The 26245-nt window shown below is 40.0% G+C and overlaps 1 protein-coding gene across 7 annotated transcripts in view; it reads left to right on the plus strand.

The window, feature by feature from the left end:
* The window catches only part of MEIS2 (Meis homeobox 2), a 210231-nt gene that overhangs the window by 51622 nt on the left and 132364 nt on the right, over window positions 1-26245 (plus strand). For all 7 annotated transcript variants that reach the window (XM_003272806.4, XM_003272807.4, XM_003272808.4 and 4 more), the window contains exon 8: window positions 11685-11830. In XM_003272806.4, the coding sequence (XP_003272854.1) occupies window positions 11685-11830 (146 nt within the window). The remainder of the gene's footprint in view (window positions 1-11684; window positions 11831-26245) is intronic.

A 26245-nucleotide genomic window follows, 5' to 3' on the forward strand; every position in this document is an offset into this window, starting at 1 on the left:
TTTTCATTTTACAGTAGTTGGTAAAGTGGAAGAAATATTCAAAAAACCTTCGTTTTTGTTGTTCTGCTCTTTGAAATGATATCTGCTGATGTAAATTCACAGAGCAACATCATCTGAGGAATTAAAAGTGATCAACCATTTTATGTTATAAAAATGTATTGTCTTATTTTTGTTTTAGATAGCAAATTTGATAATGAAGTAAGGACTCTTAAAAATGGAATGAAATAATTTCTGTTACAGATAGAACTTTGCTTTTTTGTTATTTCTTCCAACAAATTTTATTATTGATAAATACTTAGTTGACATTTAATGTTTCATTTAATATTAAAGTATGATAAAAGAGACAATAAGTTAAAAAATCCTATAGTTATTATTGATCTACACTAAAACATATAGTATAGGTTTGATGTAGTTAATACATTCTTGGAAGCAGACTAATTATATTCTAGTTTTAGCTTAAAATGTTAAAAATGTGTTTTATATAAACGGCCTTTTGTAGGAAATTCTTTTTGCAAATATAAAGGCCATATCTTTCCTTGAAAGACCTGTTGATTCAGAGATGTTAGCCAGCTATCTTTACTAAAACACTTCACAACGCTAAAAATAGTCCACTTCAGTTAAATATGGATATTTTAAAAAAGAAAATCCCAGTTAGACTGCAACAGAAGGACATTTTGTGTGACAATATTTTGCATGATTAAAAATTTAAACAGAATAACAGCTATTTATATTTACAGTTACATGAGAGTAATTACTAAAGCAGACAAAATACTTAGAGCATAATTTAATAATGTTTTCCTCTAGCAAAGGTGCCAAAATTGTTATTTGCATAATTTTCACAATTTGTACTGAAACATAGCTAAGTGAAATTGGGAAGACACATCTCTCCGACCACCTTTTTTCTTCTGTAGGAGATGTGAGAATGAGACTCACATGTCATAACAACTCATTTTTGTATAATTTTCCATAAAAACCATGACCCTTGTGTCAAACCATTAGGTGAAAGAGATGGGATCCATTCATACTTTCTCTTTTAGGGTCTTTATTTCAGTGGCCAGCCTCGGCCCAACTTCAAGGCTCCTAATTATAACATTTACCGGTTCAAAGATTAACCTCCTGAGAGGGGCATTCTGGGCTCTTGGTAACTTGATCAGGTTGGTCTTCTCTTGGTCTCTCTCTCTTTCTGGTTCTTTGTATCACAGGAGGAAAATGATGGTATCTGGCACATTCCTAGGATGACTTGAAGATAGCAGCCTTCTGTGTTTAGGGCTGAAGGATTGTGAACTCTGTTAGCTGAAATGCCACTCTAGGGAGGTGAACAGAACATTAAAAAAGCTTTAGCTCTAGGTAGTGTAGTGCAAGTAGAGTCAAATTTGAGAGCTGGGACTTGAGTGGACATTTGTCCCTGCTTTCTACCTTAATAAAATCTGAGTGTTAACTGTGGAAAAGGGCATTTGAGAGTGCCCTTTAGAATGAATCATTAGAGTGCCCAGAAGAGCTTTATTATGATGTACTGTGAATAACTTCAGAATATACTCTGTACTTTTATATGTGCTTATCAGGTAACTGAGTAACAAGTACATTCTTTTATCCTGCACCACAGAGATTAAGCAATCTGCTGAATTATAATGGCAGAGGAATGTACTTTTCTACTAGAGTCAGTCAATATCCTTTAGAGAATTCAATGGGAGACTTAGGAGAACAGATATCCTTTCTTAAATATTTTAAAATTGTTAAGTAAAATATATATATATTTCAAATGACAATGAATTTTTTATATATATATATATATATATATATATATATATATATTTTAAACGAGAATAACCACATTTAGTGAAGAATAGGCTAAAAGTGTTGGAAGCTTTCATTCTCTTCTGCTATAAAGGATTAGACTGTTCCAGTCAATAAACAAAGCCATTTTATGGTTCCTAACGGGTAAATTGAGGGGACTGATTTGGTCAAGGACCAGTATGAGGATGTTTCTGTTCAACAGTTAACAGGATTCAACATGATATGGAAAATACAGGCGTGCAAAACTATACTACGACACTCACATTGCCAGCTAAAGCCTAAAACACAGCCACATTTACATGTGTCCATCTGTCTGTTTTTACACTTTATTTTTCCAACCAGTGGGTGAAGTGGTTTTCATCCAAGCTGCAGTCTGAATTTTTTTTTTCACCCACCACTTTCCATTATATCATATAGATGCATATTTTAAAGTGCATGTTATTTGTCTCTGGACGCACATTTGCACAGCCTTGGCTGGGTTTTCCTTTCTCTTCTGGAAGGTTAGCTCATCTCTGCAGGCCTGTCTGCTTTGCAGCTGCCTGTACCAGCCAGGTTGTCTCGGGATCACTGAGTTAGTGAGCAGTTTGTTGCCTTCTCCAGGTTGTAGAAATCTCCCATCACAGGCCAGAGTGGAGCTGCAGCGGCCACAGTCTGGGCTGGCCAAGCCAGTGAGAATGGAAGTGCTTTCGGTCTCTTCAGTGGAGAGCCTGCGTAAATCCTGTGTAAATAGAGGGAGGATAACAAAGAATGAGCCCCTGCAGCTCTGAGCATTTGGAGCCATTTGGGGCTGAATTTGCTAAATGCTGCTTATACCGCCTGAAAAGTTGAAGAGAAAGGAGCATAAAATCCCCTCTGTTTTTCCCTTTCTGCTCATACCCCGGGGGGAGGGTGTTCAGGACCAGGGAAGCCTGAGGTAAGCCGATGAAGACTTGTTTTTTCAGTGCTCCTTTGAGTGTGAAAAAGGTGGCCTGGGTCACTGTCCTCTCTTTAATGTCGGAAAACCCACACAGTTAGTAAATGTTGCATGTAAACGAAAGCATTTCATCTCTTCTGCTTCCCTCCATGCTAGCGGGCCATGAACTAGTCACTTGAAAAATCACAGAAAAATTTCACTTTAACATGTCCGGACAGTTAAGCACAGCAGGAGAGTAAAAGAGATCAGTAATTAGCAGGTCTCACTGCTGGCCCCTCATCCTCCCCATGTTTCTGGGTCTACAGCCCCCTCCCCCCAACTGATCTGATGTGAAAAAAAGGTAAATTGCATGTAGAAAAAGATTTACTTTGCTGATGGTTTTTGGAAAGCAAGTTTTGCAAGGCTGTATTCTAAAGCAGAATTAGGCAAAAGCTGCTTCTTCTTCCTTTTTTTTAATCTCATTTGAAATCCTGATGCAGGTTTCTCAGTGGGATGCCCTAAATTAAACTCCTGGAAGGTAGTCCCTGACAACCACTGAAAGAAAATACCTTTTGGCTCTTAGTATGTTGTAATCCTGTTTTCAAAGTACTATATTTAGGAGGAAAAGGGAATAAAGAAGTGATGACGGAAAATTAGTCCATAAAATACTGTGTGTTGCAGTTCCATTACTACATTATACTTCATTTTTAACTGTGATGTTTCTGAATAACCCAAACAAGCTGGGCAGTGGGCAGTCCCCTCTCTCCTAGCACTCTCTCTTCCGTGTTGGAATAGGGCAGAGTTGAGATGGAGCACCATTTTTATAAGCAGTATATGACATGTGTCTCACATCATCTCTGCATATATGCACACAGTGAAACACTGGGTGGGTGATAACCTAGTGCCAATAGGGCAGGGAGAGTGGAGGGAGGGAACCTAAGGCTTGGCGACTGCTAGAAGCCAGGGAATCTCTTTCCTGGGCACTTTCTTCAAGCAGATTTGTTCTCATCAGGTTCTAATTAATGTATCTAAAGGCTCTTGCTATCCATCTGTACATTTCACTAACATTTTAGTGTTTACTCTTTCTCAGGGCTTGGGAATCAGAAATGCAAAAGCTCACAGACAGACAAACTAGTAAAAGCTCACAGACAAACTAGTAAACAGATAAATTGCAAGAAGAAAAGTAAATAACAGAGGTAAGAACAAACTGTTGAAGAAGTAGAGAGCACAGTACACTAGCTCTGTTAATGGGAGCTGGGGAAAGCTTTATGAAGGAGATCCCTTTTTCACTGGGTTTTAAAGGTTGAATAGGAGTTTGCTAGTAAAGAAGAATGGGAAAAGAGGAAAGAAAAATGAAGAGAAAGGGCATTCAAGGCCAACAGGAAGGATTAAAGGTATGGAATCTTGAAAGATCCCTTGGCTCAGAAAAGTCTTTAAAATTCAGCAGATGTTTCTGCTTCAAAATCATATTTAATTTGAGCTTTAGATCCACAGGAAATAATCATAAGCCTGTAGATAAAGGGTAGGCTCATATTGGATACATTCATCTGTGCAAAAATTATGAGATGCTTGTTTCTCGGTTCATATTTAATTTTAAGTGTACTGTCATCCAGTGTCTCTCTAGGACATAAATGTGGACATACAGGGCCTCTGTCTTGGCATTTATTTCTTTAGCAGTGAGGGCAAATCCAGAATTTAGCTTCACCCTTCACATCTTCTTCTCCCAACAGCTTGAGGAAAGGAATAGAGGAGGTGAGTATGGGCTTTGGAGGACAAGTGCTACTCTGCCACTTTCTGTGTGGCCTTTGACAAGTTATCTAATTTCTTTGAGTCTCAGTTTTCTTATCTGTAGAATGGAGATAATTTTATTCATTTGTTGTGAAGATTAAATGAGGATTGGAACATTGCAAGTGCCCAGTGGAAGTTACTTGTGGTAATGATCATAATGAAAGTGACAAACGTGTGGATAAAGAAGAGACGGGCCAGGCGTGGTGGCTCACGCCTGTAATCACAGCACTTTGGGAGGCTGAGGCAGGCAGATCATGAGGTCAAGATATCGAGACCATCCTGGCCAACATGGTGAAACCCTGTCTCTACTAAAAGTACAAAAATTAACTGGGCATGGTGGCACGCACCTGTAATCCTAGCTACTCGGGAGGCTGAAGCAGGAGAATTGCTTGAACCAGGGAGGTGCAGGTTGCAGTGAACCAAGGTTACGCCACTGCACTCCAGCCTGGCAACAGAGCGAGTAGGACTCCATCTCAAAAAAAAAAAAAAAAAAAAAAAAAGGAGGGGACGGTGTTCTAGAGATAGAGAACTGGTTACTGAAAACACCTACGAACTATAGAAATTTGCATATGTACATGTATATATGTATCTGACTATAGGCAAAAACATTAAGTTCGTCTACAAATATGTTTCAATAATTGTGCACAAATTGAAGTATTTTAAATAGTGACAATTTAATTTATATAAATTTAGGTTTAAAATAGCATATAAGTATCTTTATATTCATAAGTATACCTAATTCCTGGAAATGGGTTGTCTGGAAGATATCAATATTGATATCTGTCTACCTATGTTTGTGTGTGTATAAAATTAGTGAACTTACATTGTGCAAAATGAAAATGTTAATGAATATGGTAAATTTTTATTGCTACAGAAAGAGACAGAAAAAAAGTCTTGTTCCTCCAGATGAGCTGTCGTTCTTTATTTCCTTAACATATATTTTGTATGAACATATTTAACTATTAAACCTGGTCTAGAACTAGGGAGAAATGACAATTAAATAATGTACCACAAGTTCCCTAAAAGAAGTACAAGTACTGTTAACCAAATACATATTAATTTGTCTTATTTCTCTGAAGAGACATGGCTGAGAGGTCAGTTTTAGGTGTTTGACAGTGTGCCAAATGTCACAGAAATATTATTCTATCTTTTAAAAAGTGACTTTAAAGGATGTGAATATGTCATTGTAATCACAGTTCTATGAAGTGTTTAATAGTACTGCACAGTGATACATCAAAGCTCATGAGATCCTACTTCATGGACAGTAGGCTTAAATATTGGTAGCATCTCTGGGCTCTGAGGGTCAGTCCGGTGCTGCCCATGTCAGAGTCTTCATTTGGACTGTGTTAAACCAGTTATGAAAATTCTGAGTGTCAAATATAATTAAAGCTCTTGCAGGAACTAGCTGACTTCTGGAGAAGAGTTTGCACATTTCTATTTGAAGCCAACTTGGACCAGGTCTAGCTCAGTCCCAACCCCAGGGCCCCAGAACTAATCTGTTCTCTGTGCTTAGACCTTTCCCTATAGAATCAAGCATTGTTTGGATCTGCCATTGATAACAGTGTTCAGACAAGGTGATGCTTTGAAAAGTAAAAGATAATTTACAATGTTAATGTGAGAATACCAGTGGTGGTAGCACTGACTTGTAGTTGCCATGCCTGGACTCCAATTTATCCTTGACCATGTGTAGCTGTGGCATCTTGGGCAAGGATTTAATCTCCTGGCCTCAGTTTCCTCAATGGTAAATGTTAGTTTTGGCAGGGATGGGGTAAGTAGAAGAAGATGGACTAGGACTGTCTTGGTTTTTGCAATGTTTTTCTGATAAGACAAGGAGAAAGAAGGCCACATCCCTGTGGCATCAGACTCATCATAGCACGTCATCACTGCTTTGATCATTTTTTCATTCCAAATCATGTGCTTGATATTCAAAATATAATTAGATTTTTGGGTAAATGGAATAAAGCAATATGCCAAAAGATGAAGTGGCATCTTTTTGCCTGGATGGTTGACTTTTTCCTTTCTTTTTGAGATAGGGTCTCACTCTGCTGCCCAGGCGAGAGTGCAGTGGTGCAATCATTGCCCATGGCAGCCTCGAACTCTTGGGATCAAGCCATCCTCCCACCTCAATCTGAGGTGCTCACCACCATGCCTGGCTAATTTTTCGTAGAGAGAGGGTCTCACTATGTTGCCAAGGTTGGTCTCAAACTCCCAAACTCTAGCAATCTTCCCAAACAGGCCCCCCAAAGTGCTGGGATTACAGGCATGAGCCACCATGCCAAGCCTGCCTAGGTAGTTTTTATGACCATGAATTTTATGAATGAGAATTTTCTTTTCTTTTTTTAAATATATTTTAAAATATTTTTGTAATCCCAGGTGCACATATATTATGTATGAACATATTTAACTATTAAACCTGGTCTATAACTTAGAATTTAGAATCAATTCTAGAACTAGAATTTAGAATCAATCATCTGAGGATCCTCTCATAGTGTGCCGATGTCCTTCCTTGATTCAGTGGATACACAGCTGTGGATATGGATATTTGCCTACACCCAGATGCCGATGGTATCCCAGGATTTAGCTTCCTGCAGTGAGACACTCTCATTATTGCTCTTTTAAGTAGGTGTGTGCTGGAGCTACCTACCAGAGCAATGTCGTGCTCTGAGCATAATCTGCTCAGCTAAGGAAAGCATGTGTGACTTCCTTGAGAGCATAGGTGTAAATCCAGCTAGAGATGTTCTCAAAATGCTTCAGAGTCTTAAGACAGGAGGAGGACCCAGGGATTAGATTCAGGCCTTCAGACAACAGCGGAGGACAGCAAAACAAGGGGATGCTCTCTGTGCTTTATGGCAGTGGTTCTCAAGCTGGAGTGGGCATCAGACCCACCTGCAGGGATGATTAACAGGGCCCCACACCTAGAGTTTCAGATTCAGTAGGTCTCAGCTAAGACTGAGAATTTGCATTTCTCACAAGTTTTTAGCTAGTGCCAGTGCACAGAGCCAATGTTCTATAGCTTCTTTCTTTCTGTTTAACCCTTACTACCAGAAGACTAGGATGGGGATTTAGAACAGCATGGCTTTCCCACAGTGAATAAGGCCCAGGCCAGATTGTAGTTACTCACTGTGACTGCTAACCTCATTCATGGGAGTAAAGTAGAATTTTAACTACCTACCTGTTCCTGAGGCTGCATCTCATTTCAATTTAGATAATCTAGTCAGTGGCTTCCCAAAGCCAGCTAAAGCACCAGTGCTACTCTGATTGCATAAGCAAACCCAAGGAATTGTTGAAATTTCAAATTCCTTTTTCCCGCCCTAGGACATTTTGAATCAGTAGGTCTGGGATGAGGCCTGAGGGCCTGTGTTTTTAACAATCTCCTCTGATAATTTAATCCACTTCAGATTTATCTGTCCACAGGCCTTGAGTCTTCCTTTCCATGGTCACGCACAATATGTTTCACTAATGCACATTTATTTTGAGTATGTTTACCCAAAACTTAGACTATGCCCTTGGTCAAGGGATTAGCAACCTTTCAAAAGAAACATGCCCAGTATTTCTTTATATAGCCTTTCATCATCAGAGGTGGCAATGCTGATGGAATGGTCTTTGGTTTAGCTCTGCAAAAAAAGCCCTGTGGGTACTGAGCTCTTCAAAGAAGCTCTGTTCCTGGCATGTTTAGAAGTTACTTTGTGCACACAGGTAACCCACTCAGCTGTTCCAGAGGAACAAGACCCTCACCCTTTAGGTATATAATGTGTGCAGCTGCCCCACCGTGGGGGTTGGCAAAAAGTGGGGAGGGCCCTTGCATAAGCTCATTGATAAGTTCAGTCATTTACTCACCCAACTGACAATCCCTGGTTATCTGTTCTGAGTCAGGCATGGAGGTATCTTCTCATAATCAAAAGATAAGAAAGGAACAATTACTGCCCTCAAGAATTCCACAATTTTGAATCCTAACTTCAGATGCTATCTCCTTACCTCATTTGGCACGTGCGCTTGTGGTGGTATACATACCTTTTTCAGCACATAAACTCATTTGGCACATGTGCCAAGGATTGCCAACTATCTTATACACACAACCACACACACGCGCACGCACACACACACACAGCCTTAAAATAAAAAAAAAACACCAATATCCATGTTGAGTTACTAACTCTAGCATCAGCTGCAAAATTTTATTTTAGGTTGCAGTTCACACAGTTGTCTTTCAAAAATTTTCATTATGCTGTTGTTAGTTCTCTGTGCTGGAGCTGGTCCACAGTCCATTGGAGGAAAAAACAATTGTATTTATTGTTGTGTTTGGGAGAGGAAAATTCCTCTTTTTACAGAGGTATAAACATGTATTAGTTTAAAATTTTGTGTCTAGTATCTAGTCATTAATACAAAACTAGACACATTATTGTTTATAATTATTTGTTACACTGGATCTAAATTCGAATATTTTACATTTATATACGACGGGTTGCTTTATATTAAAATTTTTGTGATGCTCCTGTCTTCTCCAGTTTGTCAGTCATCAAAGGATGCTCAATCTAGCTATATTTTTTCTTGCGCTAAATATAGTGAATCATATAGTTTGAAGGTGTTACCAGCCCTCTTTGCTTTTAAGAAAGAAAAGATGCACTGTGGAAATGCTGTCTCTCATTTTTAAGGTCATTGATTGGGTTAAAAAGGCAAATGACTTTTTTCGTTGAACTTCCTTCAATTAAGCCATTAACCTTTTAAAATAAGTGCATTCAAAAATCTATCAAAAAAAGCTAAATGAGATTTTAACAAAATCCTGACAATTTCAGCTTAAACATATACACAGAAACCATATGTGCTTAGAAAGAAATATATACACACAGGCATTGTTTACAGAGTGTGTTTTTATATTTGGAAGACATTGAAGAAAGAGTTATTCCATACATACATTATCTGAAATGTACATTCAGATAGCCTACATAGATTTCGTATTACAGACAAAGATATCTTTATCCATGGTAGGTAGACAGACAGACTGACTGACTTCAAACTTGCACTTGCAGTGTGGATTTTTTTCCTCATCTCTGGGTACTGCTTTTCAAAATTGCCTCAGGCTACAGAACAGCACCTCAGATCCCCAAGGCCCACTGCCTGACTCCTAATAGCCACTCTCCATCTGTGTCACATGAACAGCTGATGAGATCGCTCCAGTGTCTGTATTTTGGAGAGCACATCCACCCAGGTTAAAATGCTAGGGTTGCCAAGGAGCAGTCAGAAGCCATTAGCGTGGGTGAGAATTTGCCTTGCAGCAGTTCCTTGGCATGGTGGAAAGCATGTGCACATGTCCCTGCATGAGCTTGGGTGTGCGTGTATGTGTGTGTGTCTCCTTGTCCAGGCGACACTCTGGTGTACACGGGTGTGCAGGGAGGGTGACAGATGAAAACTAGACTCTGTATATCCAGTATTGAAAGAGTCAAACGCCTTTTGTTTCGCTGTATACTGATTCGTTCTTTGACTATATGGGGTCCATTTTTTTTATCATAACAGAAGGCAAAGAAAAAGAGAACAGCAACTTCGGGGTCATGCTCTAGTGTTTGGGCAGATGGAAGGGAGCTGCTTTGCCTTGGGGCAGGGTGGTTGTAATGAAGTGGCCTGTCAGTCTGTAAATAGTGAGGGTCATTTCTTCCATGTGATGGAGGGTATCGCATTGCAGTGAAAATGGAAATGTCAATAAAATTAATCTGCCAGCTCTTTGCTGTGGCTTTTCTGCTTCTCTGGTCAAAGAAGGTTGAGGGCTTTTTGGCAAGAAAGGAAAAGAACAGGTACAGGGAAGCCCACAGAGCAGACCCAGAAGTTAGAAGGCAAGTGGCCCAGTGGGCAGGATGGCTGTGCTGTAGCACAGTCCGAGAGGAGGGAGCAGGTCTGGGAATGAGCTGATGGATCTCTAGTATTCCTCAGAAAGCTACAGAGCATCCAGCTCAGGCTACATTGAGCACAGAGTTTATTGTTTTAGGCTTTCTTGGACAAGGTTTTTACTTAGCATGGGATTTATGGCATTTACTGCTAATGAATGTCTATTCTTAAATTACAAAAACCCCCATCTCAGTGCAATTCCCAGATGTCCTTCCAGGACCCTGGCTTCTTAAACACCAGCAGGGAGCATAAACTCACCACTTCTCTGTTTTCCTCTTTCGTGTGGCTCCAGGCTAATGATGTGCAAGGAAAACACAGCCATCTATAAAGCCCCAGTGCTGTCCCCGTATTCTTCATTTATTTTGCATTTGATTATGCCACAAGTCGGATCTTGTTTCTTTCCTTTTTTTAAAGTTATTAGTTCAAATATTAATGTAGGGATATGGCATATATTGCTGCTCTTGATTGATGCCTTCCCAAAAACAGGAAGACGTGCTCGTATGAATTTTAAGAAAGTAGGGGTCCTGCAATGCCTTGCCAGAAGAGTTTTTCAGATACATAATTTAGATGCCCTCCAGGCAGGCTTTCAAGGCATTTTTGCCGGAGGGCAAGAAAAAATAACTATGACTGTTAAAAGTAAATGATTTTTGCTAATGCACAATTAATGCCAGAGAAAAGCACAGAAGAGAAAGATGTTGATAGAAACTTCTGATTAAGTGAGCACCCTACCTTGATGTGTATCTTTTTTTTTTCATGATAATGATCAGTGGTGCAGAGAGCTAAAAGTTTTCATGTCATGCAAATGCCGAGTGCAGGGTCATATGAGAAGTGTGCGAATGTGCATGCTTAGGAGGTGACAGCTCTAGGAGGGGCTGAGCAGGCAGTGCGTTATGTGCAATGAACAGTGACACAGTTACTGTCACCTATGCAGGCAGCCTAGAATATATAGACTACAGAACATTTAACTTGATTACCCTACAGTATGTGTTCACTCTGGGCATGGGGATGCGTTTCCACTGAATGGGTTTTCTGATGGCGGTTTTCCCACATTGGATTCCATAATTGACAAAGAGCTACTGCACTGTGTCAAGTGCACAATTATAATTGAATTAATGATATGGGCAAGTGTGAGACACACAAAATTAACATTTGAAGAGGCCTGGTTTAATTTTGTCTTTTACATATTTGTGTCTCCAATTATACTTTAATGAAAGAGAATATACTCGCTTAATGGATTTCTTTCAACAGGCTTAGCTGAGCTCATCATTAGCTGCACTTGTTGTTGGCACCCTTGCGATGTTTTCTCTAACGTCTTTTTATTTCTTTCTACTAGGGGATGGTTTAGACAACAGTGTAGCTTCACCTGGTACAGGTGACGATGATGATCCGGATAAGGACAAAAAACGCCAGAAGAAAAGAGGCATTTTCCCCAAAGTAGCAACAAATATCATGAGAGCATGGCTCTTCCAGCATCTCACAGTAAGTCAAGATGAAAGACAAAAAAAATAGTTTTTGTTGTTTTGCTAGCAAGTTATACCGTCTCATACAGATTTTTTTTAAACTAAGGTGCCTATTTTCTTATTCTTGAAATCTGCTGACTAACAGAGTAGTTTTTTTTTTAATCAACTATTACCATCGAAAGAGCACCCTCTAGAAAGTAGCAGGTTTTTGTCTTAAGAAGCTGGGAATGGACTTTATTTAAAATGATCTAAGACCCTAAACAGCATATATAAGTAAATTTGTTATTTATGCTAAAAGTATGAGAGCAACTTCGGATAATGCAACAGCAATCAAGGGAAATGGCTGTAAGGAGCTTACAGGTGCATAAACATTGCTGATTACACTATGAACGAAAGCCGTCTCCTCTAGGAGGCAAAAAAAAAAAGCACCTTGCCACATGCATGTCCAAGCTCACAGTATCAGGTGCAGCTTTAATTGCTGAAGCAGTTTACAAATATGTCATCTACTTATATGACAAATTCAGAAAGGTTATAGGTGCTATAATGCCTTTGCAAGGTGGACCTTAAAGATTCTTTTTTTAGCTGCTCAAGTCCATTATCTTAAAAGCTAACCATGTTCACTTCTGGAAACGGTTTTACTATGTGCGACAGTTTAAAAGTAACAATTTATCTTTATCTTCCTGTTTGCAATCCTTGTATGTGTGGATACATACTGTTGACTCTAAGACTCCCATGACAAAAAAATTACAATATATTTTTACAGAGAAACTAGGCATGCTTATATTTTACTGTTCATTTGGAAATTCTGGGAAACCGGTAAAAATTTCAGAGGATGCTTCTTGCTATAATACTGTTTTCAGGCCATTCTATTTAGGCTAATACTTAAAAATAGAGTAGCACATCGAAAGCTGAAGGTCTTCTTTGATTATCCAACTTGTGTGTTGCCATGCTGAATGACATTAGTTACAGTGTCCTGGGTCCAGGACAAGGTTCCACTTTTATTTATGGTGGTGGCTGCTGATCTGCTCTTCTTGCAGAGCTGCAAAGGACAAGGGGTGGAGCGGCAGTGGAGAGGGAAAAGTGATAGATTCACGTTCCTAAATCGGCCATTTTGATGTAAGGACATTAGTAGCAAACTAAGGTGTATCGATCTGGCCTGTGGTGTCAGGATTAGCTGGGAGAACCAATGAGGCAGCCGTGGTAGTGGTTATTCTTGCCTTGCAGCTATGGCCATTTCAAAGGTCAGGGCCCTGCACTGACTCGGCTCAGAGGAATTAGACAGAACATGCGGTCTCTGGGCTGATTACTTAACCAAAGACAAAATAATGAGTCCTAAGCAAATACTGACTAATTGAAAGGGCTGTAAATCCATTACATATTGGTCAGGGATAATCAGGAGTATTTAATCACTTTTATCTATTCAGGAGCACTGAAGCTGCAACAGCAAAGCCCTGAACCTTGCCATGTGGTTATTATTCTCATCATTATCAAAATTACTTCACAGCTGTTCTTTGCTACATCACCTCAGCTGGAGATTTACTAACCTGTAAAATGTTTTTAATTTGGAAGTCGAGTGAGTGTGAGGGGAGGGGTTTCTCATTTTTAAATGAAGGTTTGTTTGGTTAGAGTAGCAACTAAGAAAGGCAGTGTAGCTGTGGATGACAGGCCAGCTGCCTTCTCCTGACCAACTCACCTGTTTGGTTCCCTCCCTCTGTCTTCCTCCATGCTTGGTCTTTCTTGATCGAAAATAAACCCTTCAACAGCTGCTTTCCAAGCAAACAGCTACATGTGTTTTCAACCTCTCTGTCATCAAAACCAATGTCAGGGAACAGTAGAACCTTAGAGAATGCAGCTGCTCTGTTTATAGATGAGGAAACAGAGACCCAGAAAAGGAAGTTACTAGCTGAAGGTCAAGCTGAGACAAAGGCCCGAGCCTTCCAAGTCCCCAACTCTGTGATTTTTCCACATTACAATGACTTTGCCAAAATGACGATCACCTTTAACAGTTGCATGGAAATCTCACAGTCTCCACCATCAATACGCTCAGAGTCACAAGGGAGAAATACGGAGAAGCCAAGTGCTGTTTTCTTTTCTTGTTTTGAAAGCTCCGTGTTACCAAATATAGAAAGGCTTACCACCTGTATTTTGTGAGTTGAATCTCACGTGGGAGTGTCAGGAGACCTTGATGCCTTATCTCCCACCTCCCTGCCCAGGACAGCACCCAGCAGGCACCATGGCCACAGACTGAGAGTTGTGGGTGGCTGGTGATTTCTGGACACTTATTGTAACTCTGCTGAGCTACGAACTAACAGTAAGAGTTTGTACTCACCTCAAGAGTGCTTTCATCTAGTTGAATGTATGCAAGGCTTTGTGCAGAATTCTCTGTCCAACTCAAATTTTTAATGACTGCCTGTCCTCCAGGTGGGGAGAGAGGACTCAAATAGCCTAAGCTGGGGGAGTTGGGAAGTCTGCATTCTTGCTCTGTGATCCTCTGTACTGGCTGAACCTCAGTTAAGTCCGTTAAGTTCCCTGGACCTTCTGTTGCCCCGTTTTTCAAACGAGAGGGACACGTTGCAGGATGGGTAAGCTCCTTTCCCATGCTCCTAGGTTTTGGTTCTGCTCAAGGACATTTAGTCAGAGCAATGCCCGGTCCCAGCCTCATGGGTCATTCTTTCCTCTCTTTCCCCCTTTCTCTTTGCTTTTGCTTTTCACTAAGTGCTTTATTTCTCTCCTGACCTTCTTCACAACATGCCCCTTTCATTACTTTCTCCCACTGGCTTTGTCTCCCATCTTTCTCTCTGTGCCGCTCCCCTGCCTTTTCTGCACCTCCCTTGTAGCTTTAGGAAATTCTCCTCTGCTTGCTCTTTGAAAATGTTTTCCGTCTTCATCCACACTTCACCCCACTGCAGAGAAGAGGTTCAGTAACTTTGATGAGGATGGTCCTGTAAAACTTTTACTTTCCAATCTTTAATGAGCTGAAAGATTTACTCAGCTGTAATTCTGAGCTCAGAAACCAAGAATAGAGACCCCTAACTAGCGACATGTTAATTTAGATTTCTTTTCTTACATGCACTAACAGGCATGAGGAAGTCCTTGGAACTAGAGATGCCCCACTATATTTTTCTGTCATTTAATTAATTTCGACTTTCAAAGTGAAATGTTGGCTCTGGCTCACTGAAAGTAGATGCAGTCTAAATTATTATTTCATGTAAATTTCTTTACAAGTGCATGATTCAATATGCATTTCTCCATTATTAGTCTCTTTAACATTATTTCAAACTGGTTTGTTCCCTTTTGTGCAGTGTGACCTGTTCTTGTATTACAATAATCCCCGATGTACCCTTTTTTCTTTCTTTTTTAAAAAAGAAGCTAATTGAATTATCTCATTATTTTAATTTGTTAAGCAAATGTATTTTGCATCTCAGGATGTGTTCTTAAAGAAGGGGGCTGCCAAGGCTTTGCCCCCTGAATGGGCCATTGGCCCATTTTGACATTCATGCATTCATTAACTAGCAGAACATAAAAGAACTCTGGTTGTATTTTTTTTTCCAAACACCCAACCAGCGTGGAGCAACTTTTCCCAATAAGCCACAGGGGTCTTTCTACATATGTTCTCAACTGCAAGCTATTGTCACCTATTCTGAATACCTCAAAAGGCCCAGAGGTGGAAAAAAACCTACCTCAACAAAGGCCAACTGTAGCAATTGTTAAGTCTTAGTCTCAATATGACAAAAATCATTCACCCTCAGTTTTCTTGGACGAACAAGTTCCACTCCAACTGTAACAGTTAAAACAATCTCTCAAATTCCTTTGCACCACCAACTTCAGGGGAAAAGGTAACAAACTTGCACTAATTGATTACACTGAGGAAAATATTTAAACAAAGTCCAAAGTGGCATTTAAAAAATCAAGTGATTTGATAAACAGTTTCCATAGTCAGAATTAAGCATTCTGAATTTGCTTAATCTGGGGCTAAATATTAATAATTAGCCTCAAATTTTTAGTTTCGAACTATCCTATTTTCAAAATGCCCCTTAGAAAAATCCCCTCTAAAAAAATTCACACTAATTTTAGCAAAATAAATCTATCTATCTATCTATATATTTTTAGAAATTCAACTAGCAAAAACTGTGTGTATACCATTACCCTCTTCCGTTGGTTGATGGCTCTGCCTAACTTCTCAAGCTAAAAAATCCAGTGAAGATTGAAGAAAGAATCTCTTGGAAATGTGTGTGCCTTTGCTGGAAAGTACCCAATGGCAAAACAAACAAACAAACTGACAAAAACTTAGGGAAATCCTAGAGAAGTAGATTCCTTTTGCTAGCACATGGAGACTATGATATCATAAAAGTAAGCCTGCCATTACAACTGTTTTTATTTGACTTCAAAGATAAAGAAAGAAACAGCAAGCAATAATACCCAGGCTGACGGTTTATTCATAACCATGAAAAAACTCCTCCACGCCAAGAAGCCCTTAGTGTGCTCAATTAGGCCCTCAGGCACCTCCACTTGCCACCTTCAAGAGCTCCTCCAGTTGTGCTGCAAATAATATATTTGATCATGGACTAGAAACAGGAAGTGCTCATACACAAAGACACTACTTGCTCATACCAGTTTCTGGCTGAAGGTCTTCTTATTTGAAAACATAGGAATAAAGCTCACACTTAGGAGATGTGGGACTTCTTTCAAAGATGTGGGTTACAGAATCAGAAGCAAATTTTACTTTTAAAAGTGATATAAGCCAAGGGGGGAGGATCGCTTGGGGCTAGGCGTTTGACACCAGCCTGGGCAACATAATGAGATCCCATCTCTACAAAAGAATAAAAATTTAGCCGGGTGTGGTGCACACATGCCTGTGGTCCCCGCTACTCAGTAGGCCAAGGTGGGAAGATCATTTGAGCCCAGGAGTTTGAGGCTGCAGTGAGCTAGGATGGAACCACTGTACTCCAGCCTAAGCAACAGAACGAAACCCAGCCACACACACACACACAAAAGTGATACAATGTTATGTATGCAGCCGCCTTGAAACTACAGATTCTAAAACGTCTGCCTTTTGTTCATGACAAAATGCTTTGTCCCCTCTTCATATCTCCAGGGGTTGGGGAGAGGGGTGAAGCCCACCTATCAGGTGTTTACTCATTTTACTGCTTGTCTATTAGAATCTATCTTATGGGATTTTGTAAAGGCCTGGGTTTGGTAATAAAAATGTGCTATAAAGGATATCATCCTACGCAGACAATGCACCCAAGTTATAAGTATATTCAGTTCCATGTTATGTTAGAGAAACCTGTCTCTCCACCGAGTTCATCAAGACCATATGACAGTAAACTTAGTCATCTTAAATTTGTTATTGTAATGTACACACACACACACACACACACACAGACACACATATGCAAGGGAGGGGAGAGGGAGGGAGGGAGAAAGAGAAACAGAAACAGAGAGACTTAGACTATTTTGCCCTTTGACTAGTTCTCTTTATCTTGTGCAGATCCAGATGGCTTCTTTCTTAAATGAGGCAGTCCAATGTCGAGGTTAAGAGCACAGGGCCTGGAATGTGCAACACAGTAGATTTTTGATCTTGAGCCATTACCCTCTCTGAGCCTCATTTTTCATTTCTGTAGAAGAAGAATAATTCTAGTTCCACCTGGTAAGGTTATTTTAAGGATTAAGTGAAATAATGTAAAGTACTCAGCCCTGTGCCTGATTCTTATAATAAGTACATATATAAAGTAACTATAATTCTTATTTTAATCCAGTTGAATGGCTAGCAGAAGGCTTTGACCAATGGACCTGGGCATCCAAAGTTACCACATTTTTTCCTGGGATTGTAGAGATGGAGAGACCAGGTTTTGCCAAACAAATCCCAAATATGGCCGGTGCAGTGGCTTATGCCTTTAACCTCAACGCTTTGAGAGGCCGAGGTGGGAGGAATGCCTGAAGCTCAGGAGTTTGAGACCAGCCTGGGCAACATAGCAAGACCCTATCTCTATAATTTTTTTTTAATTGGCTGGGCATGGTGGTGCATGACTGTGGTCCTGGCTGCTTGGGAGTATGAGGTGGTAGGATCACTTGAGCCCAGGAGTTAAAGGCTGCATGGAGCCATGATCACGGCACTGCACTCCAGGCTGGGTGACAAAGTGCGACACTGTCTCAAAGAAAAAAATAATAATAATATCCAGGCTGGGGGCGATGGCTCACGCCTGTAATCCTAGCACTTTGGGAGGCCAAGGGGGGTGGATTGCTTGAGGCCAGGAGTTCAAGACCAGCCTGGGCAACATGGTGAAACCTCATCTCTACTAAAAATACAAAAATTAGCCAGGTGTGTTGGCACACACCTATAGTCCCAGCTACTGGGGAGGCTGAGGCACAAGAATTGCTTGAGCCCAGGAGGTAGAGGTTGCAGTGAGTGGAGACTGTGCCACTGCACTCCAGCCTGAAAAAAAAGAAAAAAAAAAATGGAAATACCCCTCAGTAGGAGAGAACATGGTCTACATTCTGCCTTCCGAAATCCATATTAACATTTGGTGGCTGCTTGTTGAAGCTAGGTGATAGCATTAGAGAGTCCCGGTGTCATGAAAGCCAGAGCATCCTAGTGAGCCTTCAGGGATAGGGTGGAAGGTGGAGAAGAAATGGGCTATGGAGTAGTTCAGAAAGTCTCCAGTGGGGCTACTTTTGGGAGAGAATGCTCTCTTTCACCATTTGTCTTCCAGGATATGAACAGAATATAGAGTTGCTATCTTCCTTAGAGTGTGAAAGTCTAGGCTGTCTACAAGACAGCATGTTATGGTTTTTATTATTTTTTATTGATTGATCGTAGAGATGGCATCTCGCTATGTTGCCCAGGCTGGTCTCGAACTCGTGGCCTCAACTGATCCTCCCACCTCAGCCTCCCAAAGTGCTAGGATTGTAGGTGTGAGCCACAGCACTTGGCCATGATAATGGTTTTTAAAAAAGGGATCACCAGCTGTGAACTTAGAAACCTTAGGTGTGAACTCTGTGATATTATTCAACCTCTCTGAACCTATTTCTTACCATCAAAATGAAAGTTATCTGCCCTATTTAGCTGATTGGGTTGCTGTGTGGCTCAAATGATGTAGTCAATTTGTAAACTGTAATGTGCTCCACAAGTGTTAGGCATTCTGGTCTTCTGGTTGTGTGCTTGGCTTTCCAGCTGCTTGAAGCCGCTCAGAGCTTATGTAATCACCAAGGGTTAGAGATATAGTGCTACCCACCCCTTTCATCCTCCACCCCCAATTTCTCCACTTGTCCATTTCCACAAATGTATCCCTCGAGACACTGTGATAATTTCTATCATTAGACATCTTTTAAGGATCTTGAATGGTTAATTGAATCAGTATTTCATGGACATTAGTTACTTCTGCTTGGAAATTAGGGCCTTCATGATTCTGAGACTGGTCTACATAATACAAATAGCTATGAGCCAAATTAATACCAAATAGGAAATGTTGACCTTAGTTATACAGTAAGAGATGGTCTTTCTCATATTCAGAGCTGCAAATGTTCACATGCATACAAGTGAGGCTCCTAAGAAATACTTATGTGGAAATGCACGTGCAGAACACACAGCTGAAAGCACCAGCAGAGAGAGCTTCCCACAAACATGCAGCATAGTGGGGCCGCCCCTAGCCTTAGCCTTTGCATTGTTTTCCTGCTTGCCAGGGGAAAACATCTGTGAATTATTTGAATGGAATCTTATACTAGAGATCGTCTGAACTGGTGTCATCTCTGTTTAATTTCAGGAAATGATGTCACAATGCATTAAATAACAATGCTGGGTGAATTATTTTCCCGTGGACATGCTGTCCTAAGCATTCCTCTTCTTTTGCAATGTTTCCAATTAACTGTAAGCTTGAGTGTTCTTCCTATTTCATAATGATTTTGAGGGGTGGGGATGGGAGATAGGGGTGGGCAGAAGGGTAATTTCAGAGGTTGCTGAGGTTCACAGCTAATGGCACATCCATCATGTCCTTATTGGGATGGGAGGGTGCTGAGTGTTGGGGCTGTGATCACCAGTGGCAACCGGCAACAGTATTGGTGAGTTTTAAAGAATGTCTAAAAATGAAGGCTTGAGTGTTCTGATGCTAGCTGTCCAAAGAGCCACCAGATAATTTTAATAGTGACCTGCATACTGTAGCTTCGGCCTTTATCAAAGTTTCTCTTCACTCCCTTCTTCAGTAAAGAATAGAGGACATAAGTCAATTCTGTGTGCCATCTGTTGTCGTTTTTACAATTTCTCAAATTAAAGAGACAGGCCAAAAATTTAATGTCGTGTTGGATCCTAGAAGCTCCTCTAGAAGAGAGAAAATTGCAACTGAATTTACTTTGTCTCTCTTGAGGGGGAAAAATTGCATATTGCTATGTCATAACCTCTTACTTGTAGTCCCAGTTTGGTGTTTTGAATTGGATTATGAGGGCTTCTGCATGGAAAGACCGATGTGTTTGGGATTCAGCAGCCTTTGTTCACATAGTTCTGAGTGACATTGTGGTGAAGTCGCCCATACAGTGGTGGTACTATGGCTTTTCATGGGGGTAATGAAATGCATAGTCTCCTCAACGCGAAAACATTTTAAGACGTGTCAAGACATTTCAAAGTACATCAGACAATCCTGTTTAAAAAGAGGTTCACCTCAGATAGACTGAGAAACTTACCTCCCAGATTATGAGCTACTAACTGGCAGACACATTTTAAAAATAGGTAATTGATAGGCAGAACACAGAGTTTTAAAGGCAGCCAAACTACTCTGGATGATACTATAATGGTGGATACGTGTCATTATACATTTGTCCAAACCCATAGTATGTACAACACCAAGAGTGAACCCTAATGGAAAGTATGGACTCTGGGTGATTATGATGTGTCATTGTAGGTTCATCAGTTGTGACAAATGTGCTACTCCAGTAGGGGGTGTTGATAATGGGGAGGCTATACATGTTTGGGGCCAGGGATTTATGGGAAATCTCTGTACCTTCCCCTCAGTTTTGCTGTGAACCTAAAACTGCATGTGTGGGGCCAGGGATTTATGGGAAATCTCTGTACTTTCCTCTCAGTTTTGCTGTGAACCTAAAACTGATCTAAAAAAATAAAGTCTACTTTAAAAAGAAAAAGGAATTGAATGAAAAGATTGAAGAATGAAAGGCATATTAAATTACCATCAAAAAGAAACCAAAATAATTATTAGCTCAAAGTTTAGCACCCAATTTCATAAAATATCACTCAAAGTATAATTGTTTAAAAATATGTTAAAGAATTCAAGGAGATGGGGAATTGAAGACCCTTGAATAAAGGAACACAGGAGGCATATGCATATTGGATATTCAGCTATTTAAAAACTCCAAGAATAGAGTGCCATTAAACACTATTTAGTGAAATCCCTGAATATTCATTCAGGTCATAGGGAAAATTTCCATTTCTTCGTTCCACATGACCACAGTTTGCAAGTATATTCCATGGAGAAGTGGAGTGATTGGGAATTACAGGGTAAGTTTACTGGGTTATGAGAATACTGACTGTCCCTCAGCTTTGCTGCAGGATAGGGTCATAAAGTGACCCTAGCGTTCAAGATTAATTTCGATTTTAGAGAGTGTTACTGCACAGATTTCAGAGGACTCCTGGAAATGTCCTGCCTTCTCCATGCTGTAGTCTGTTTTTGCAATTTGGAACAGATTATGAAGTGTAAAGATGATATCCAGCCCCGTTTCTCCTGTTAAGAAATGGTGACTTAGGTAGGAAGCATTAGGTTGGTTGAATGGAATTTGCCTTATTACATTTAGGTGCTGTGTGCCACTTTCTAAATTGATTGGCAGCAGTTGTTTACAGTATGCAGAATAATCACTGGCACCCTTTATAGGTGTATTATCCTCTTAAAACATAATAGTAATGCCATTTTCATGCTTTTACATTTGCTATTCATATTCTGAACTGCCAAGTCCCAAATCTGCCAGAACTAATTTGTTTTTATCTAATAGTGGATAAGTTGTCAAGTCACAATATAATGGCAGATAATTTTTCTTAAACTATGGTTTTACTTCTTGGTTATAATAGATAACATGAATATTTGTTGAATCTGACTTGATTGTCCACACACAAAAAATTACAACTCAAGAGATATTGTCGTGGGATTCTGTGATGGCAAGAAATGAAGAGAATATTATTATCTAGTTATTCTGAGCATTATAGAAAATTAACATGGGCCACTAATTAGTTTCCTTCCAGCCACCACTCTCCCCCCACCAAATTTGCTGATATCTGATTTGCCTGACATAGCCAGATAATGAAGATCTCCTCTTACTAATCCCAGCATCAAATCTTGTTGCTGCTGTTAATTTAAATACCTCCATTATCACATTATAATATAACTGTCTAGATTTTATTTTACTTCTTGCATCATTCTCCTGCAATCACAAATATTCCAGAATTAATTTTGTCTTGGAAATATTTGGCAATTCTATAATAATTTAGAAAAGCATATTCCCATGACTCAGGCCACACTGCAGTTGGAAAATGACTTTTTTCTTACCCAGAATACATGGTGCGATCCCATCGTACGCTGACAAAAAACAACCCAAGTGTACCGGGGTGCTGCTACACTAGTCTTTTAAAAAGAAAAAGGCTTTTATCAGTAGAAAAGATGAATGCTGGATTATTCCCTGTAGATTTGGTGACACATTGGGACTCTCTTTAAAAGCAACCTTATTTTTTTCCCCATGGTGAAAAGTTACAGGTTCTATTTCAGTGTTTCAAGATACCTGCAGGCAGCTCATGAGTTGCTATACTTGTTTTATACCCTTCCTCACCGTGACTTTTTTTTTTAAGTAGTAAGAGAACATGGGAACATGGGGTCATTATTATTCAATTATAGGCTCAGTTTTTCTGTTAGTTTCTGGGAAGGCATGAATTTAGAACTGTGTAGCAAAATCTCATGGATCACCTGATGGCACTTTGATAAAAACCCCTCTTAGAGCTTAGTCCTGAAGGTTTTATGTTTTCTAGTAAAACACTTAAGTATAATTAAATATGATCATGTGAAAAGGCATTAGTTTTTAATATGACCTTTGTTGTCAGTCTGGAAGTCCTCTAAAATTTTTGATTTTTTTTTTCAGAGCAAGTTTGACAGAAAAATTATTTCATGCTCTTTGGTCCTTATATACTTGTACCCTTTTGTCCATGGCTATTCCAAATACCCCCATGCTTATTTAAAATGTATATATAATCAGTTACATAAAAAGAGGTAGGCTTAAATTCTCATGACTCTATGGTTGGACCTCTGTGGTTGGAGCAGACAATAGAAATGTCTGTAATTCGTTTCAAAAAAAATGTGACTTTCCTACCTTTAGATAGTGAGGAATCTGTTAACTCATTGTGTTGATGAAAGCAAACATTTCAGGGCACGGTGAAAGAAATCTCTACCATGTATAAGGTTATATATATACCAGAAGCAGTGGAGTTAGGACCAAATTAAGACTTCACCAGTGTGCTAGTCTTAGCACAGCCTTTTGCTCCCTGGATTTTTTTGGGCAAGTCATTTAATTTATCTGAGTGCTCATTTTCTCACCTCATTGTTTTGAGGGTTAGCTAAGATTAGAAGCAGACTTCTGAAAAGGACAAAATACTATGCAAGTATAAACTGGTGTCTATTAATGTTTTCATATAATCCATTGACATAGTTTGCTCTGTCGTAGCTCCATGAAAGCTGAACTTGGATGTGGGTGGCACACTCTTCAAAGACAAGTGTTGCACTTGTTTCTTTTGCCCTAAGTCTGGAACGGGGATCAAATCCTACACATAGCACATGTGCAAGAGAAAGGCAAAAGACCTGACAGACCATTCATATGTGGCAGCATGAGTCAAAGTAACTTTTGGAATTTGTACACTCAAATTTAAGAGAAAGAACTGGAAGACTGCAAACTAACTTCACAATAAACGTATTGTCACTTGTGTTATTACAGCTTTGGAACAAGCTGGTTGGGGGTTTGGGCATCTTTGTTCTTTGTTCCTAAACTCTTCATCCTGAGAATTAACTGGTCCATCAGCATGCCATTTTTCATCCTGGTCAAGCTGGTGGGGAAGAATGGTTTTACATCTTTAAATGGCGATCTCATAGGCCCATTCCAAGGAAGGCAAAGTCCCGTACTAGACAGAATTGTCTCATTGCAGCAAGAGATAAGTGGAATTTTTTTTTCCCCTGAAGACAGTTTCAATCTGGATGCTTAATCAGGCTTTCTTTGATTCTACATACAGAGATTTCAGATGTTACAGCTCAGTTAGACTAAAGCACAGAATATGAATGGGAGAAGAGTGAGGAAATCTTCTAAAGGAATATAGAGGCCTTAGGTTTAGATGCACCAGCCAGATATCCAGGTGGATGAACTTCTGTGGAAGCTGGAAGTGGTGGCACTATAGTTTGAGAGTAGGAGCTAATCTTTGTAGAGGTAATACTTGAAACCATGGCACTGAATAAAGGTTAAAATAAGAGAGTGCAGAGAGAGAAGGGGGTTTGAGTCTTTTTGAAGACTGTGTGTGAAGAGGTGAAGAAAGAAAGTAGTGAGCAGAGATAAAGACATCAGACCAGTAGGAGCATAATCAGATCATGTGAAGAGGGAAGGAGTTTCAAAGTGGAGGAAGTGGATTCTGTAGAAAGATCAAGGACAGGAGAGGTGCAGTGGCTCACACCTGTAATCCCAGCACTTTGGGAGGCCGAGGCAGGTGGATCATTCGAGATCAGGAGTTCGAGACCAACCTGGCTGTCATGGTAAAACCCCATCTCTACTAAAAATACGAAAATTATCCAGGTGCCTGTAATCCCAGCTAATCGGGAGGCTGAGGCCGGAGAATTGCTTTAACCCTGGGGTTGGAGGTTGCGGTGAGCTGAGTGCCACTGCACTCCAGCCTGGGCGACAAAACAAAACTCCATCAAAAAAAAAAAAAAAAGAGAGAGAGAAAAGGAAGCCAGTGAAGATGGGGGCCAAAGCACACCTGGGAAGGTACAGAGAAACACACATTTTATAAAGATAGCAAGAAAGCTGAGGGAGGTCAGGAAAAAGCTTCTCCTCACTTATGACTAGGAACTGTGGCGAGGGTGATGGAGAGTGAATTAGGAAGGCATGGAAGTGCAGACTTGGAGCAAAGAGGGCCAGACTGAATGGGCTTTCTCCTCATCATCTCCTCCTTTCTCAGGCAGTCTCAGCGCCAAAGAGCAAGAAGGACTAAAGCAAACAACAGGAAAAACCTAAGGGTGAGATCAACAAGGGGAGGAGGGGGGAGATGTTAAAGCAGTTTTTGAAATGACAGACCAGTAAGTAAAAATTCCAATGAGATAGTCTTTCCTGGGACAGAAAAATAATCCTACAGTTCATGTGAATAATAAAACAACTAAGAAAAGTCAAGATATTTTTGGAAAAGAAAAATGAGGGAGCTTGTGCACTGAGAATTACTGAAATGTATCATAAAGCTACATGACGTGGCACTGGCTAACACAATAGGCACAATGATCATTTGAAGAAAATAAGAATTCACAAATCAACCCAAATATAGAAAGAAATTTACTAATTTTAAAGGCATCACTTCAAGTCAGTTGAGAAAAAAAATCATCAGTAGTCTTCATCAAAATATACATTTAAGAGTTTTTTGAAGTAGATATGACTATTTCTCTTTCCTTCGTTTAATGAAATGTTTTGAGAGTAAAAGCAAAGGAATTATAAAGAAAAATTGTGATAGATTAAATTACATACATATGAAAATTAAGAGCTTTTGAATGCCAAGAAAACACCATATACAAAATAAAGAAAAACAATAAACTAGCAAAAATATGTAACATTATATAACAGGCAAAGGATTAGTGTCCCTAATAAGTAAAGCATTGTATAAATCAGTGAGAAATAAAAATGAAGCAGGCTGGGCACGGTGGACCACGCCTGTAATCCCAGCACTTTGGGAGGCCGAGGAGGGTGTATCACGAGGTCAGGAGTTCAAGACCAGCCTGGCCAAGATGGTGAAACCCCGTCTCTACTAAAAATACAAAAATTAGCCGGGTGTGCTGGCAGGCACCTGTAGTCCCAGCTACTTGGGAGGCTGAGGCAGGACAATTGCTTGAACCTGGGAGACGGAGGTTGCAGTGAGCTGAGCTTGTGCCACTGCACTCCAGCCTGGGTGACAGAGCAAGACTCGGTCTCAAAAAAAGAAAAAGAAAAAACAATGAAGTGAATAAAAAGTCAAAAGATGAATAGGTCCATCCACAAAAGCAGAAATACAAATGATTAGTAAGCATTTAAAAAATGTTCAGCATTGGCCTGGTGTGGTGGCTCATGCCTGTAATCCCAACACTTTGGGAGACAGAGATGGGAGGATCTCTTGAGTTCAAGATTTCAAGACCAGCCTGGGGAACATAGTGACACCCCATCTCTACAAAAAAAT

The sequence above is a fragment of the Nomascus leucogenys genome, chromosome 6 (genome assembly GCF_006542625.1).
Source record: "Nomascus leucogenys isolate Asia chromosome 6, Asia_NLE_v1, whole genome shotgun sequence".
In the NCBI taxonomy this organism is placed as follows: domain Eukaryota; kingdom Metazoa; phylum Chordata; class Mammalia; order Primates; family Hylobatidae; genus Nomascus; species Nomascus leucogenys.